At 41.4% G+C, this 17,439-nt stretch overlaps 1 protein-coding gene across 5 annotated transcripts in view; it reads left to right on the forward strand.

The window, feature by feature from the left end:
- IRAG2 (inositol 1,4,5-triphosphate receptor associated 2) overlaps positions 1-17,439 on the forward strand; it is a 60,432-nt gene that overhangs the window by 32,497 nt on the left and 10,496 nt on the right. For all 5 annotated transcript variants that reach the window (XM_059726599.1, XM_059726598.1, XM_059726602.1 and 2 more), the window contains 11 exons: positions 122-196; positions 2,070-2,163; positions 3,876-4,023; positions 4,653-4,734; positions 11,393-11,439; positions 11,525-11,592; positions 11,708-11,824; positions 14,836-14,915; positions 15,245-15,317; positions 16,564-16,618; positions 16,705-16,732. In XM_059726599.1, the coding sequence (XP_059582582.1) occupies positions 122-196; positions 2,070-2,163; positions 3,876-4,023; positions 4,653-4,734; positions 11,393-11,439; positions 11,525-11,592; positions 11,708-11,824; positions 14,836-14,915; positions 15,245-15,317; positions 16,564-16,618; positions 16,705-16,732 (867 nt within the window). The remainder of the gene's footprint in view (positions 1-121; positions 197-2,069; positions 2,164-3,875; positions 4,024-4,652; positions 4,735-11,392; positions 11,440-11,524; positions 11,593-11,707; positions 11,825-14,835; positions 14,916-15,244; positions 15,318-16,563; positions 16,619-16,704; positions 16,733-17,439) is intronic.

Below are 17,439 nucleotides of genomic sequence, written 5' to 3' on the forward strand. Positions count from 1 at the left end.
AAGAATGTCTTCAGTGAAAAGAGAAGTTTTTAGCCACCTGCAAGTAATTTTTACAAGCTGGATCTGGGTCTACTCTTCTCTTTAAAGTCATTGTTCTAAATTTATCTTTGCGTTACACCAGAGTTTTAGAGATGGAGAGTCTGACCAGAGTGCACTGTCTACATCAAATATAAAACAAGAGACAGTAAAGCAGAAGGTAAGCACATTATAATTTTTTTACCACTATTGTCTAGTATTAATAACTTTTTTCTCTCGCATCTTGGGGGAGAGATGTGCTGACATCTACCAGAACCTGCTTTCTTAAACTAGCTTTACATCCCTTCCACCCCTCATGTCCCATGGCCCCCTCATCAGCTCACACTGAGGATCTCTGGATCAAACAACACAAATGATAACATCCAGTACTCATTTGCCTGCTTCCACCAACGTCATACACACCATTACCTGCTTACAATATCCCTCTGCCATCTATATTGGCCAAATAGGGTGATCTCCATGTAAAGAATAAATAGATACAGATTCCAGAAATGTATGGAGGCTTCTGGGAGGACACTGTAACCTCCCTAAGCATTCATTCCATCAGTGACCTCAGAGTAGCTCTCCTTAAACAAAAAGGAAAAACGAACAAATGGACACAAGCTCTTTAAAAACCAGCTTGACCACAATATTGCAAAACCAATAAATCATCCAGACTGTGGTGTTTTTTTTTAACCATGTTTTCAACAGGGTCTGTAGATTCTTATCCCATTACCTGGGGTAACTGTTAACCTTAGTGGTCCTCAAGTTGAGGAACATTGAATGTTCTTTAGATCTCTCCCCTGGTAGTTTTCCCTTTCCCTCTTATTTAAAACTCTATATTTCTGCCAGTCCATTTATAGCATCTGAAGTAGGTTCTAAGGTGTCACTCTGCTCTACCTCCTGTCTAACTTCAGACTAATGTGGGGAACCACCTCTCAACTTTACGTCTTTTTTTCTTTAAAAAAAAAAAAGGGGGGGGGCATAGTAGCATGCATACATACATCACCTCTATCCTCAGGACATTAAAGGAATATGTTTTATTACCTGTGTGTCACCTTTTTGTTTTTACATCTTGCTTCATGTTGTGCTTCTGAAAATGTTATGATCCAGGCCACTTTAGTAACCTCTGTGCAAAATTTTGCAAACTAACTTTTTTTTTTTTTTAATGAATGCACCTCATTCAATGATAGAAACCTGAAAATGGGACTGTACATAAGCAAATCAAGGTTTCCTCCAGTTACTCTTGAACAGCATGTTTTGTTTTTGTTGTTTTTTGTTTTTTTTTTTTTTGGGGGGGGGGGGGGATTCTTCAATGATGTATTCACTCAGAATTAACCTTCCTTCCCTGAAAAGCCCCCTGAAGTCAAATGTGGGTGAAGGCTACTGCTACAGAAGTTCTTTCTTTCCAATACTGACTATCCAGTTAGTCTCCAAATAAAGCCTTTTACTGCTGAACAAATTGGCATATACACTATGGGGAAATCTAGGACCTGAGTGGAGCCTTTTTTTCTCACTTGCTTTGTGGTTAGTGAAGGGGCAGTAGTAGGAGCAGTTGCAGAAGTGGCCAAACCAGGATTTAAAAAAAACAAAAAAAACCCCACAACAAATAAACGGTCTTCAAATGAGTGTCCTCTGTGCCATTCTAATGAGATTCCACCTCTTCAACTCTGTTCCTTCTTTTTCTTTCTCTCATTACCTCAGCTGCACATGCACTGATTCTCAACCACTTCTTCTTCCCTGCCTTGGTCCTGAACTTGTTCTCCACCTTACTCCTGCTTTAAAGTAGACCTAATATGGTTATTGCATATTTAACTGCATACTCCATCCTCTCCCTTGCCCCACCCCTACCCCCACATACTTCTATTCTATCTTTCCAGTTTATTAATGTGTCTGGCTCTTATTGATGGAGATGGCTCTAATTAGTGACTCTACATATTTTTACTGCCTCACATAATGGGGATCTGTTCTTTTATTGGGCCTGTGTGTATGTGCACGCACACATGGTTTTAGGAGAAGCCAGGTCTAACATGCAGTGTTTTCCCTTCAATTAGCAACACTGCTGCTCCCGAAGACAAGATCAGTGCCTGGGAGTTTCCTTTGTACCTTTGTCAGGACATGAGTGCGGGTGGTACACACCTCTACTAGGTAAGGTCTACCAATTAGTTTCCCACTTGCCTTTTTTTTCTGCAAATTTAAAGAATTAGTTGTCAGGTAGCCCACTGTTGAACTAAATCTAATATGGCAGGCTGCTAAGTGTGGGATGTACTATGTGCACATGTACTTCTTAGTATACATCTGGCATGGCATTCCATGGGGACAATTGCCACTGGCTTTATTTTGTGGATAACTTGTGAATTAAGCTGATAAGTTTGCTAGGTGGTATCCATTAGGCTTTTGCCACAAAGAACAGCTGTGGTCTTCATGATCTAGCTTCAGTGGTTGAATGGCAGTTGAAAGGTGGCACTGATTAAAGTTATGTTTTTAGTCTATATACTACTGATCCTAAAAACAGTTTAGCCACCTTCATTTAATCTAAATTTCAGCCTTTGCTCTTAAGACTGTCATGTTATCATACACATGAGGACTCAACTGTAGTCTTCCACCTAAGCACTAGGTTACCTTTCATGTCCCAGTATGCTACTTCGTGAAACACTTCCCAGTTGCTGCATCATTCTGCAATTTTTGTAATCTTTGATTCCCAACTGGTGGCTGAGCTGTGTGAGCTGAGGGGCTGCTCTGAATCAGGCTTCTATTTCTACTCATGTGACACTCTCATATATTGCATACTGCAGCCTTGTCTCCCTCCTCCATGACAACGCTTCAAGTCTAATTGCTGTAAAATATTAAAGTCATGTTGAGTAGTTTGGCTGCCAGCTGTGCCATAAGGAAACTGAGCTGTGCCAGTCCCTTAAACGAAGATGGGCATTGATATCTTTTGAACTGTTGGTCATACTCCCCTCAAGTGGGTTCTGCTAACAATAATAATAATATCCTCCCACCTGTAGTCTATTATTTCTCTGGAGTTTTCTGAATCTTCTTGCTAATAGTCTCTAACAGTAGCAAGTGAATTTAAGTAGATGTGCTTTCCAGAATATAACCAAAATGGTACAGATTTAGGATTATTTTAGTTTCTAGTAGAATAGTCCTTGCATAAACAGACTATTACCATACAGGCAGTGTCCAGAGGATGGTATATTTAGTGAAACATCTAAATATCTCCTTGCAATGCACTGGAAGAAATAAAGAGGTATATGTATAGCTGATTACCTGAATTTTGCAGTTGAATCCAAGCCTATTCTGTTTACACTGCCCCTTTGTTTACAAGCTGTTAGAATACTTTGCTAATGTGGTATGACCCGAGATGGTAGCATGCATACCAAGTAGTAATGTCTAATGAAGTAATGATATTATCCATGTTATCTTCAATTTTTTTTATTTAACTTTATTAATATGCATGATAAGAAGAACCTAGGAGGGGGTTCTGCATGGTGTTTTGTTTGTTTTTAAATGTAGCTTTTTGACTCTGACTTATGGTTTTGGAGGTGGGAGTAGAAGGGAAGAGAATGGGCGGGGGGGGGGGGGGAAGGATAATTACACCTGAACACGTGTTAATTTCTTTTATTTTATGGCCAGGATGATTTGTAGCATTTGTCATAATTATGCTTTGCATTAAGCACTTTCTGTAAATCTTGTGTCTCTTTGTGTTCCTCCTTTTAGTTCTCTAGAAGGGGCACTGATCAAGAAGACTACCTATTCTGCACATATGAACACTAGCAGTGTTGTGGGGTTTTTTTGTCTGTTTGCTTTTCTTTAAACAGACACCTCTCGTATCAAGTCTGAATATCTTTTTTTAACAGATGCTCTGAAGCTGGACACGCTACAGTTGAATCCAAGAGTACACACAAACCGTGATTCCATATGTACTGCAGCCAGACCTCTGCCTGCATTTGAACAGCAGGATCTGATAAATGGGTCCATCTTGGATATGACACCTGCATCCCTCCAGTAAGATGGTAAAACCAGTTCTTCTGGTGGGGGGAAAATAAAGAGGTGATGTATAGACTCCTGAAGAGTCCACAGAAGGTGCAAGTATAGCAAGGTGGTGATTATTCTCATGTCAGCTGAGGTACAGGGTAAGCGTTGTCCAACAGAAAGCCTGTAGCCAGACTCCGAACTGAAATCCCGGTCTCCTGAGCTCAAAGTGCCCTGTCCATGAGAGCAACCTTTGCTTTAAGCTATCTCAAAGCCTTGCAGTAACACCAGAAATGCTTTGGTTTGACATGTAACAATTCCCTTACCCCTTATGGTTCTCTAGTGTTTCTGTTTTAAGTAATGTCCACAAATAAAAGTAAGGGTTAGATGTTACTGAAGAAGTATAAGCTGACAAGCAGCTTTCTCATAGTTTTTGAGACCCAATGATTACTATCTGTATGCTACATTAATGTTCCGGTTAGATTATTTCACGTTAGTGATGCTTCTGTTTTTTTGTGATTGGGGAATTGGGTACTGTCCCTGTAACAGCACAGCAGCCAATTTTTAAACCAACTGAGTTATCAAAATAAGAGTTTAGGAAGAACATCATTGAACTATATGCTTTTTAAATGGCAATATGCAAATAAAGCTTGTGCTTCCAGGTGGAAAATACATTTTGCTGGCAACCAGACTGAGGCAGATCTTCCTGTTTCTACCACCATGATGGACTTGTTGCTTACTGAAGTGAGTACTGTCTTTGCATTCATCAGTCTTGCCTCTGAATGTGAATGTGGTAGGCACTTGCTGTTTCTCTAAAATAGAAATTATGGGTTACAGTCTCAACTGGTTATAAATCAGCCCTTCAATGAAATGAAGTGCTGTTTGAGCTGCACTATGAAGGTCAAGGTGAAAACACTCTCCCAATTCAGGAGCATCAAGAATCATACCCTAGCTGAGATCCTTTTGTAGATTGTATAAATTTTCATACAGTTGTTCCTTGGCAGTTGCTAAGTTTGGTGGTACTTTGACTTCAGAGCTTTTCTCTCTCTCTCTCAAATTGGGCAAATTTTTACAAATTCATTTACTTTATTCTTCCTATCTACTACTTTGGCATGAGAACTGTGTAGTAGTCAATCCCACCCTGGCTCTTGAAAAGCAAAAGTGATTGCTATTCAGTGGGCACATCTACATGAGCATTCTACTGAGCATTAGTGCATCATGGCGAAAAATGGTGCTAATGCACAGTAGAAATAGTGTACTGCATATTAAGTGTCACCAAAAAACATTTGCCTTTTTCTACTGCACACTAGCATGGGCTAATGTGCTTTTCTGTAGTACCTCGCATTAGAGATACTAAAATGTAATGCACTGTAGCAAAGGTGCATTAATGAACATCTAGATGGACCCAGTATAGTATAGTTCATTTTGACATTTAGTACTCAGTGGGATCCAGTATCTCTCAGCAAACCCAGTATTTTAAGGTTGAGGACAACAGGGAAACAATAGGGGGGGTCTCAGTCCCAAGGATCCACCAGTGATCCTGCCTCAGATGAATGCCAGATGAGGATTTGAACAAACACTTGATTCCATTTGATGACTATTGTGGCCAACAGCACTTTCTGTTCTACTCTGTATCATAGAAGTAGGGTCGGAAGAGACCTTGTAGATCTTCAAGTCTGACCCCCTGCCTGGGCAGGAGGAAAACTGGGCTCAAGTGACCCCAGCCAGGTAGGCATCAAGCTTCTTCTTAAAGACCCCCAGGGTAGGAGCCAGCACCACTTCCCTTGGAAGCTGGTTCCAGATGCGCTTTTTTTTTTTTTTTTTTAACCTGATATGAATTAGAAATTTGCATTACTGAGATCAGGGTTTAGAAACAAAAGCTTTGGAGATTTGCATCTGACCTTCTTGCTGAAATGCAGTGCAACTTCTTTTAGAAGAAGTGAAATCAATCTAATTTGGGCTAACAGCAATAGAACAGTCTTTTTCTGAGATGAATGTGTGGTGGACTTACCTGCTTGAACTGTCAATTCCCCAATTTGGTGGATGGTCTCCACCAATCAGAAGAGTGGGGAGGAGCTGGCATTGCCCCTTTCCTGAAGGGAGGGGCTGAGAAGCTTCTGGACTGAGTTTAGACCTGCAAGCTGTAGGTCCGCTGGATTTCAGGGGGTGGAGTCCCCCGAGGGTATAAAAGGAGCAGCATGAGCCACACTAGGGGAGGCAGTGAGGGACATTGGAGAGTGAAGAGCCCAAAGAGGGCCTCCACCAGGATTCCTTCTTTGCCCCAACGATGCACCAATCTGTGCACGGGGCTCAGACTCTGGGAGCTGTATGGAGGTGGGTCAAGCCTGCATCCCCAGCAGGGGGCCGGATGGAATGGTGTGCAGACTGGCACGTGGAGAGCTGGCCCTGGGAACAGCTCAAGGCTGCTCAGGTTAGCCCTGGCATAGTCTGGATAGCCAGAGCCCTGCAGTGTGGCCTGGCCAAGAAACTAGGCTCTGGGGATCTTTTGGAGCAGGGCCCAGGAAAAGGAAGCAGTGCCTGGATTTCCCCCCGCCCAGAACTGGATGCCAAGGGTTTTTGGTTTTTCCAAAGTGGGGCGTGGGGCACAGGGCCAGCAGGGGAGGTCTTGGCATGAGGTAGACTGTGCTGGGGGGCCTCTGAGTGGAGGACCCTGAGGCCTGGTCAGTGGCTCCTCAGAGAGAACTTAGTTCCTAGCAGAACTGGGTCCTGCAAGGGAGGCATTCCTGAAACAAGCCTGTTCCACACCCCCACCTCCCCTCCACCTGCCAGAGGGAAGCCCCTGGTGAAAGGTTCCCTCCCAGCTAGACCCATAGGAAGGAAGGTACCCCTAGCGAACTGGAATCCAGGGTTAGATGCACCTTATTGTGTAAAGCTGCACCTTTTATATTTTGTAAGACTGTTATCATAATTATGGATATGTTATACAAAACTAAACCAATCCCATCACATATTGTACAATTGGTTCCTCATTAGCGTGCTGCCTGCTTGCACCTCTTCCCCTGTCCCCCTGCTTCTTTTTCTACCCTGTTGTACTCTGCCACTGGTTCCTCTGGGTTCCCTGTAAACTACCTGTTGACCCTAACTTGCCTGGTTCACCCATCTGGGTATCTGCCCCTCCCTCGCACAGGCCTCCTGAGGACTCGCTAGTTGTGCCAGGCCTCTGTAGGGTGCAGGGTTGAGAAGGCCAACCCTGAGGTGGGTTTCCCATTGGGACAAGCGGTCCCAGGAGGTGGTTCCTGGCTTACCATGTTGTGAATATTTATCTGTATACCCTTAGTGTTGTTGAATTTATATCATTGGGACTACTTACCAGAAGTTTTTCTCTATTTGTTGGGTGATACTTACCTATATAAATATTGGATAAGAATAGTATGTATATTATAATGTAATAAACTGTAATTAGTTAAGAGCATTGGTGTGGAGTCTACTCGATAGAGGAAAGAGGGACCTGAGTTCAAATCATAGGTGTCCCTCTCAGTACTGCTGCCTGCCTCATCTATCCCTTCCAATTGAGGATGGGCACACCCTTGGGTGTCCCTGGGTTACAAATGGAGCGGCCTTGGATCTTGAAATACTGCAGAGGAGCCTGGCTAACCAGTAGTCCTTGGCTGGAAAAGCAAGAGAGGAGTATTGCTGGAGTCAGAAGTGATAGTGAGAAGAATAGAGGCATGTTCCTGAGCTGGGGATGGGGCTAGATGAGGAAACCTTTCTTGTAGATCCAATGACCTGTTTCTCTTGAGGGATTTATTTTGCAACACTGCCAACGTAAGTTTTGCCGAGCCTTTTATATGTTTGTAACTTTTTTTCTAAAGCAAAATAAATGAATAAAATAAAAATTCTCTTGTTTGTAATTCCAGTTATATCAAGAATAACCTTTCTCTTCTAGGCCCTGGCTGGGATTCCTAGATATTTCTCTTAATCCCTTTGCATAGCATTCATAATTCCCTCCCCTCTTCTACAAAATATTCAAAGTCTGAACTGAAGAGAAGGCAAATAGGCTGTGTCCAGGATCAGCTTAAAAATATGACGCAGAGTAAAATTTGAATGTTCTTGTTTAATAGGAAAAGCTTTCCTAGTATGTTATGAGGCTGAGTCTTGGCAGACATTTTCAGCAGCTCAAGCCCTTCAGAATGTAAGTAGTTCATACTGTAAGTTATGAAGTATTTTACTGCATTTCTCAAAGCACAACAGTAGGAGTTTAGGGGCTGCCTGAACTGCTTGGAGCTCTTTGTATAAGAATATAAAGTGTTTATAGTGCTTGGATTAAAAAACAAGTTTGCATTCCAGATCTTTAGTACTGAAAACTAGCATCATCCTGAAAGCAAGGAAGCATGTGGATCTAATGTAGGGTTATGGAAGATGCTTCTGGTGACTAACATGGATTGCTACAGTATCTGGAGACCAATGAAATGGAAACTGTGTTCTTGAATAGAGGGGAAAGAGAAGAAAGATATTGGCCTGGTCTCTACTGTATGCTGTTACCTGATATAGTGCATCAAAAGATTGCAACCATGCTTTATCACCTTTCATACATTTTCCAAAGTACATGTTTACATAAGATGGGGGTAGGGGAGAAACGTAATTTGCTTTATTCAAATCCTATATCTGTGCAAACCAGAAACTTCAATAATACTGGACACTAGAGAAAACCATGACTGAGGATAAGGTATGCATGGTTTTCCTCTATTACAAAGTGAAGCTGTTAAGGTAGATCTTATTTGTGTGTTTTTGGGGGGCGGGGAATGGGGTGTGCTTTGGTTACCCCCTCTGGATTTTGAGGTAGTCCTGTATCGCAGGCCTTCAGATTTTTGTTTTTAACACCAGTGTGCTTCTCAGTTCACCAGTACCTAGGAACCATAATTTAAGACTGTGTATTTCCTTAAGCTTGAGAGAGAATTCAAATAAGGGTATAAATAGCAGAAGTTTGCATGAGAGGAAACATCCAGCTGACAGCTGAACTCAATTCACTGATCCTTAACCTAGTAGGGGGAAGGGAGGATTGAATACAACTGGGCTACTATTATGCAAGGTTATCAAAAGCAACCGGTGATTTGAGTTTTTTAGGTTACTTAATTCTTGACTTCTGAAGAAAACCTCACTACTCAAACTAACTGCCCATCCTTTGTGAATCAGGCCTTTGAGGACATTGGATTGTATACCTCAGTGGTTCTCAACTTCTTCCATTAGACTTGAGGAACCCCTTGGAAAATGTCAGCTCTTCCCTTTTTGCTACAGAAAAATAATAAAGAATTCTGTTGCAAAAGAAATCAAAGACCTCAATAGGTCAGAGATGCCTTTACTGCTATGGATTCCTATTTGAAATCTCTGGGTTTATTTTTGGAATCCTGGATAGGTGTTTGCACGTCTGACTCTGGCAATATTGATGCTACACCCTTAAAAGGATCTTGCAGCCTCATTATCGACAATCACTGGCATACCCAAATGCAGAGACTCCTAATCATTGCTTGCTTCAAAAATCCTCTTGGCCAATGTAGATGGCATATTTCTTTGGTGGAAGCTTGTGCTGTAATATGTTTGTGGTTTGTGTGTGTGATACAAATTTTCTTATCACTCCTAACTTCTCTGCATGAAATCAAGTCTGTTCATCAGCACCCTTCTCACCATTCTTTCTGTACTGGTCCCAAACCAGATATAGTTATAAAACTGATAGGAACGTTACAAAGCCCTTTAGGTCCTAACCAAAGTAGATTTAGGTGTTTAACTCATCCTCTGCCTTTCCTTTTTTATTTCTTTCCCTTCCCCTTCAGCTGGGTTTTTCTTAAACACCTGATACATTTCTTGCTCATCCAGTCCTTTGAATTATCCTGTTTAAAAAGATGGTGAAGTTTGTTCATGATGATTTCTATGTTATAACTTTTTTTTTTTTAATGTTGTGCAGGATGTAACTTTGTTCTTCCAAGTGTGCTAAGTTTGCATTTGTTTTAATAGGAATTAGGCTTCTTCTGAGGCAGAGACTTGTTCTTCCACATATGCTGGAGATTCAAATAATATTTGTTGCTGCTGTCTGATAAATGGACTCAATCAAAGCTGCTTATTTGTTACTATATACATTTGTTCAAGACCCACTTTCCCTCGGCTCATCACCATAATTGGTATGCACAAGACAGTCTGTAGCATATGTGCTTTTAAGAAATGTATCTGGTGTACAGGATAGTGCAAAAGCACTTTTCTTTCTAAATCACTAATCCAAGTTGGTTCATTCATTCATATGCATCAAAGCAAACAACCTCTGAAGGCAAACCTTTGAGAAACAAAGGCATTTGAACATATTAAAAGTAGCTACTTCCAACAGCTTTGGTTTCATTGCTTGTTGACTAGAAACATTAGAACATGGCTGCACCATAGTGACTGTAGGTGTATTTGCTTTTTCTTTTTTTTTTTTTATTGTCCAAGGTACTGAAAATAAACAAAATGCAAACTGCATGGTACTAAAAGATTTTGTGGGCCTGATTTCTGCAACAAAATTGAACTGAGAAAGGAATTTTCTTAACAATGAATAGTAAAACAAACTTCATTTGCACTTTTATGAAAGAATTCATAGGGAGCCTGGCAAACAGTTTCAGCTGCCTAAGACTAAGTTCATACCACCTGCCTCCTGAGCCCCATCCATGGCAAGGAATGAGTCCCAACCCCATGGCCAGCAGGCTGGGTGTAGTGATTTCCAACTCTCCCACTTCATGGGCTTGTAAATTCCACTCCTGGAAGTGGGTGCTCCAGTAAGCACAGGAACACTATTACACCTCATTTCTACTGCTAACCTCTCACTGTCACCATCTACTACATTGTGGCTGTGACACAGTACTGGAATATAGATAGCAAATGGCAACATTGCTACAGTTACTGAGTAGAAGGTAAATATTCATCCCTTGGCATAAAACCATAGAACAGCAAATTTTCAGGAAAAACCAAATGGTCTTGTCGCAGCATCACTCATTCCTTTGTAGAAGTGTGCATGCTGGTGCATGTCCTACAGAAGGAATATCTTATGTGGGACAGCTTGAAAACGGTGTGTATAGTTTCAAAAGAAAAGTTATTTTCCCTCAAATATCAGCAACTAAATGTACAGGATTGAAAGTGGCAACCATTTAAAGTGAGTGAATGTTTTTAAATTCTTCTACAAAACTATAACCAATCACTGTAGTAGTAATAGTATTATAAACATATTGTACCTCTAGAGTGGCCTACAACATAATGGAATTCAAATGTTAGTGTCTGCTGCCTTTTTGGAAGTATTTCAGTAAACTCTTTTGCACATCTAAAGGGATTGCTTAAACCTTTTGACCTACTTTTAGCTCTTTTTATTAGACTGTCACTCATCATAAACCATAAATATTTAACATGAAATCTCCTTTTTGTTTAGGAGAGCAGTACAGGACCATTAATACTGGTTGATCCAGCAATTTCCAGGTCAGAATTTATTTAATTATGTTCAGGAATTAAAGTTATCTTAATACCAGATCATGGATATTTTAAAGTTCTTCTCTTGTGGCAGTGAACATTCAACACCATCCCGTAAAGAAGCTACTGCATCCTCGTTGGAGAGTACCAAAATATCAACAGGTAGACTCTTAATCTACAAGCACAGAACTAATTAATACCTGCCTAAAGAGTAAATACATGAGCATATGTTGCTGCTAACAATAATAGATTTATTTTCTGTTGTCTCCTATTATAGAATTGCTCACTATGGAGACAAAATCTTCTGAGTTTACACAGGCAAAAGAGGAAGATGTACCAACCTCTGTGGCAATGAAGCAAAATAAAGATAAGGATCTGACTGCTAATTTGTCAGGTACTGTAGCTGCTGTTAACATTTGTGTGATGGGGAAATGGCTGGCTTCCAAAAGATCTTTTGAAGTGAGGAAGTTGAGTAAGAAAAACAGCTTTGCAGAAATTCTGAGTTACATTAGATCAGAAATAACCACTCTGGCTTGCAGCTTCTCCTAGACTAAGTGGAACGGTGCATGGGGATGGGGTACTACCTGAGTACAGGCAGTTGCAGGATTAGGGTGAAACACTACCAATTCATTCTGCATACCTCATTTGCAGGAAGTCCTGGTTCTCTTGCCAGGGCTGTTTTTAAGTAGTACTGATTTGCTTTTTTTTGGGGGGGGGGGGGGGGGGGGGGGGCTGAGTGGAGGGGGAGAGGAAGGACAGTGGAAATCCTCTCTTTACTGGTTTGCAAAGTTCAGTACTATGTGCTTAATTTAATGAAAATGAGAATCTCAAAGTACGTAGAGGTGGAAATGCTCAAAACTGGATGCTTCTCCCGCAAGGCCAACTTTTCAAAGCAATGGAGAAAGGCAAGTTCTCATTAAGATGAATTGGACTGGATGAAAAGGCTATCACAGTTCTTTTTCTTGATTATTGATATTAGTCTCATACCTACTTGTGTCATGGTCTTTCTTTCACTTAAAGCACATGCCTTTTCTCCTTGCACTCCCAGTAGATTCTAAATTTAAGAAAACCGTACATAATATGGTACTGCTTTAAAAAAAAAAAAAAAGGGCAGAAAAGGATACACTGCACAAAATACTGAAACGTTTTAAAGTACTTTAAACACTAATTTTATAACTTGCTTTATCCAACTGTTGTTCATATCGTCTATTTACCTCTTCTGAACACTAGTCACTTTCCTTTTAGGCTGGATTCTGACTGCATGTTTAGATCCGGGATTCAATTTATTTGTGTTATTGTTCTACCTTATTGTCATAAAATAGCTGGGTACCCTGGGGAAGGAGTGAAACAAGCATACAAAACAGTCCAGCCATGAATCTTGCAAGTGTAAAGCTTGTTATCTGTTTCTTCCACATCTTCCACATGCATAATCTTTTCTTATATTAAGATGTTTGTACTGCACATGGAGACGTGAAGTGATTTGGTACATCTGTTTTTAAGTGTCATAATATCTATCAGCTCTTGGAAAATGACACGTGGGATATGTAGGGATGATATGTCGGCAGAGATTTGGCCCAATTCGGTGGCCGAATCTCCAAATCCATATTGAATTGGGAGACCCTTTAATCTCTCCGAATCAAATTGGAACCCTCCAAATGGATTGGGAAAGATTTGATGATTCGGATATAGACACAGCTTTAAATCTTTTTTTCTACATTGCATCAAGCTACCAGGCAGCTCATGAATGCTGCAGTGGGGTGGATGGAGCATCCCACAGGAGTGCATGGGGCTCCCCAGTGTGCTCCACAGCAGACCTGAAAGCAGACCAGAAGCATTTCTGGTCCACTTCTGGGTCCACCAGGGAGCATGCTGGGGGGCCCGTCATGCCCCCCAGCTCAGCAACTGGTGCCTCCTAGGTCTGGGGGGCACCCACCTGCCCCCTCCCCCCCCCCCAGGCTGATTTGCCAAATGTGCTTCTGGTCTGCTTCCAGGTTCGTCGCCCAGCACGTGGGGTGGCAGGGGATGGGGAGGCCTGTGCTCCTGTGGGGTATTCCATCCACCCCAGCATCATAGCGTTCGAATCATGTCTGGTACCTTGAGGTATGTAGAAAAAAGATTTTAAAGCTGTGTCTATGGCTGAATCACCGATTCTCTGAATCGGCGTCGAATCTTCAGATTTGGATTCAGCCAAGTCGAGTCGGGGACAGTGATCCAAATCAACTAATCAAATTGCTGTCCCTGATTTTTGGGCTGAATCCAAATTGAATATGCCCCATTTTGCATACCCATAATAAATGGATATGGAAGGAAAACTGGTTTTCAATGCTACATGAAGGTTGAAGATGGGAAATTCTAAACGTTGAGTTCTTGTCATCTCCTCCTATTTCTTTTGGTAGCCCTAATATAGGTTAGTGTGCTCTATTTGTTTAAAGTGAATTGTGGAGCGAGCAAGAATGGTTTAGAACAGGTTCACGGCAGCAGGACTGTGTCAACTTCTAGAAAATGTTTTAAGCAGCTGGGATTTTAATAACTTAAACTGGAAGCTTCCCTGTAGCCTACAACAGGAGGCAGTAGGTCCTGGCAGTAAAGATGCTGCATAGTCTAAAGCTATGTGACTTGATTAACTCTGCAGTTTGCTACCCCCTAAATCTGCAACTAACAGCCCTTGAAGTTCAGTAACCTCCTTGCTGCTTATGCGTTCTTGCAGCTGAATGCCTGCCCTTGTATGGTACACTACAGGTCACTCTGTGGGTGCTGCTGAACCTAGAGGAAAGGCATGCCTAATTGGGCATGCCCAGTTCAGATGCTGCTTTTAAAAACCTGTTCATCTTTTTCAAATGTAAGCAAAGTGAATTCATCTCTGTGGCCTAGAATCAGAATTTCTAAGCTTTATGGCAACTGTATCTGTCCTGCTTACCTTGATATAAGCTAGGGTGGATGGTGGACAGACTTGCAATTAGAGCCTCTTTAGCTGCTCCCTGATGAGCCTTTTTTTTTTTTTTTTTCCCTTAAACAAGCCCCTTTCTACTTTAAACATTCTCTATGCTTTTAAAAAAGGTTGAGACATCCAAAACATGGACACCTTTTTTTTTTTTTTTTTTTTTTTTTTAGCCCAAAAGCAAATGTTTTGGAAAATGTATGAGCATATGGAAACTTCAATTGCAACTCATCATACTGGTAGCAGCTGCTCTGTTCTTAGTGGTATTGCTTCATATTGTAGTATTTTGGCTTGATAAATGGCATCACAGCATCCCTTCCTCCACACTCCCACAGTGTTGTGCGTCTTAGAAAGGTCTTTTTCCTTCTGTGTGCTTTTCTGGGAATTACTATGAGTTGTATGGTAAAAGAAAGTTCAGAGGCTTTTGAGATGATTACATTCACTTCCTTTTAAATATTTCTCTTCAGGTGCTGATCTGACTAGGGAGTTCTGCCCAAGCACAGAAGATCACAGAACTACAGCTGAAAATGCCTTTAAGTTAAATGTGGTAAGACCACATAAAATGCTGAAGTCTTAATAATGTTGCAGTTGGTTTAAGCCATAAGAAGGGAATCCTGACATAAGTCTGGACCCTTTTAAGTTGTTTGTGGCATTTTGCTTCACTGGAGTAACTAGGGTAGGGCAACCAGGGCAGCCACCTTAGGTGTTGAGTTGAGGGGAGGAACAGGGAGGTGGGGGAAAAAAAGGGTAGCTACTGCAGCTATGGAATTGCAGAGAGACGGCAATGGAAGATGCCTTGTGGCAGCTGCCCCAGGTGCCCGGCTACATTGTTACTTTTCTAGTTTTCTTTGCCTAATTGCCCTGAAACTTCTTTAGGAGGTGTGTGAGGAAATGGAGACTCTTAAAGAAGAAAGTGGACAAGCATCCATAGCAGTTCCCAGTATCAAAGGTAAGTTGTCCTCATTTGATATCTGTATATCACAACTCAACTGGATGCAAGCTAGCTTTCCTGAATCAATGGTCTTAAACCTTAGAATATTGAAATATCTCTATCTATGATCTCACTGTATTCTGTACAACAAAAGTATTACATAGAAATGGCACAGAACATTGAAATGCTGAATTACATGATGGAAAAATTTAATGTATGTGTAATGTGGCAAAATACTCTACTAGTCTAAAAGGATGTGACCTAACTGCTTATAGTGAAAGTAACAAATCTATAGTTATCAACAGGGTGTAGAGAGCTGATAAACCACGGAGCAGATCTTTTGTAACCAGGGGTCAGAGTCTCCATGAATGATATGGAGATGGGCCTATTCCTGTGTGGGTGTACAGGATGTTGGTGACATCAGCTTTTTATATTTTCTTACAATTCTATCACTTATAAGATGAGACAACAAAACTATATGAACAAAGCTGCATTATGTATTGTGGCTTTAGGACCAAGTGGGTGGGTTATATATGTTTTTATGTTAAGAATCAAAATGGTGAGGGCAAAAAGAAGCAGTATTTCATCCTACAAAGACCTATTTATCCATAGTCTAAAGGCATTAGTTTAACCAGATCCCTTTTCCTTTGAGGAGAGGAGAGACATCCCTAGGGATTTTCAAATTGGGCCAGGCTATTGCTGTACTTGATGAGACCTTTTAATGCTAATGAAAATACTTGTGATCTCTTAAAAGGATGCCCTAACCAAAGGTTTGGTGCTTTTAGCTATGTGCAAGGTGGATGACAGTCTTTATTGAGCATGTCTAGTTTTCTTTCTCATTGTAACCACATGCCTTTTTGTCTTTGGCTGATCCTTCCTGAGAATTGCAAATAGTGAATTCAACATAGCTTCTACATGGTGTGTTTGTTACTCTCTCACTACAGTTTGAAGCTGTGTTTCTGGGATGCCATGTGAAACCCCAGATCAATTCCTTCTAGTTCAGATCTTAATCCATGCTCTGGCTTGGGCTGATGGCTATCAAATGAGATCTTTCAATGGTCAAACTCAGTTAAATTATTAACAAACTGCTTTGCAGATCTTCAGCCTAGGCTTAATGCACCCAAGTCCACTTCTAGGTTAGTGGTTCAACAAAAAGTCTTGGTGAACTTGCCATCTTGCAATTTAGGGGCTCTTAACACTTTTGAGAGGAGAGGTTGCTCTGTACCTGACAATTGAGATCTGTTTTCCATGTCTCTTCAATCAGAGAATTCACCCATGGCAGCTGGCATTAAAGGAGCTAAAACCAATCAGAGTGACGAGTAAGTATCACCTTTTGCCCGATTCCAGCCTGCATATACTTAACACTTCATTCTGCTTATGTTGGTGTTGTGTTCTCCTCCTACAGTGGCTCTCCTAATGAAAAGGAGGTGGAGGTGAGTTTTTGACCTTTTGTACCTCAAATATTTCAGGGAGTAGGAATCTGTCTACTCTGTCAAGATCAGGTAAACAATTTTGCAGTCTACTGAACAAAAATAAGTACTGATTTAGATATGGAGCAGCTTAAAACTTGACTTTCTAACTTTTTTCTCAAAATTTAACTGATGTGCCCACATCATCTTTAACATGGATGACATAAATGTTTACTTTGTCTAGCACCCAGGTTCAAAGGGGGTCAGACTTGAAGTTCTACAAGGTCCCTTCTGACCCTACTTCTATGATTCTATTAAATGAAATCCCCTAGATCAGGTGTGGGGAATTTTATTTGGGCTGGAGGTTTGGTGAGCTGTTGTAGATCAGGTCACCACCCCACCCCCAGCCCACGAGCTCACCAAAACTCACTACATAGTCCAGGGGTGCTGGACAGAGCAGGTGGGTGGTCTCTCCATGGAGACCAGCCCAGAACCCCCTTGGCCAGGCACATGGGATAGGGGTGGGTGAGTGGGGAGCAGCATCTGTGAATGGGGCAGGCAGGGCCAGAGCAGAGCCATGATCAACTTTTTAAAATGATCTGTTGGACCTAGCTCTCCTTGTCTCTTAAATCCAAACCCATCAGAGTATACCAGTTGTACCACTCATTTGAGGCCAAACTGTCTAGTCCTGTTGCACAAGGCAACAATGACCTATGCTGGAGAAGGACCTA

This window comes from Alligator mississippiensis, chromosome 4, assembly GCF_030867095.1.
Source record: "Alligator mississippiensis isolate rAllMis1 chromosome 4, rAllMis1, whole genome shotgun sequence".
NCBI classification, from domain to species: Eukaryota; Metazoa; Chordata; order Crocodylia; family Alligatoridae; genus Alligator; species Alligator mississippiensis.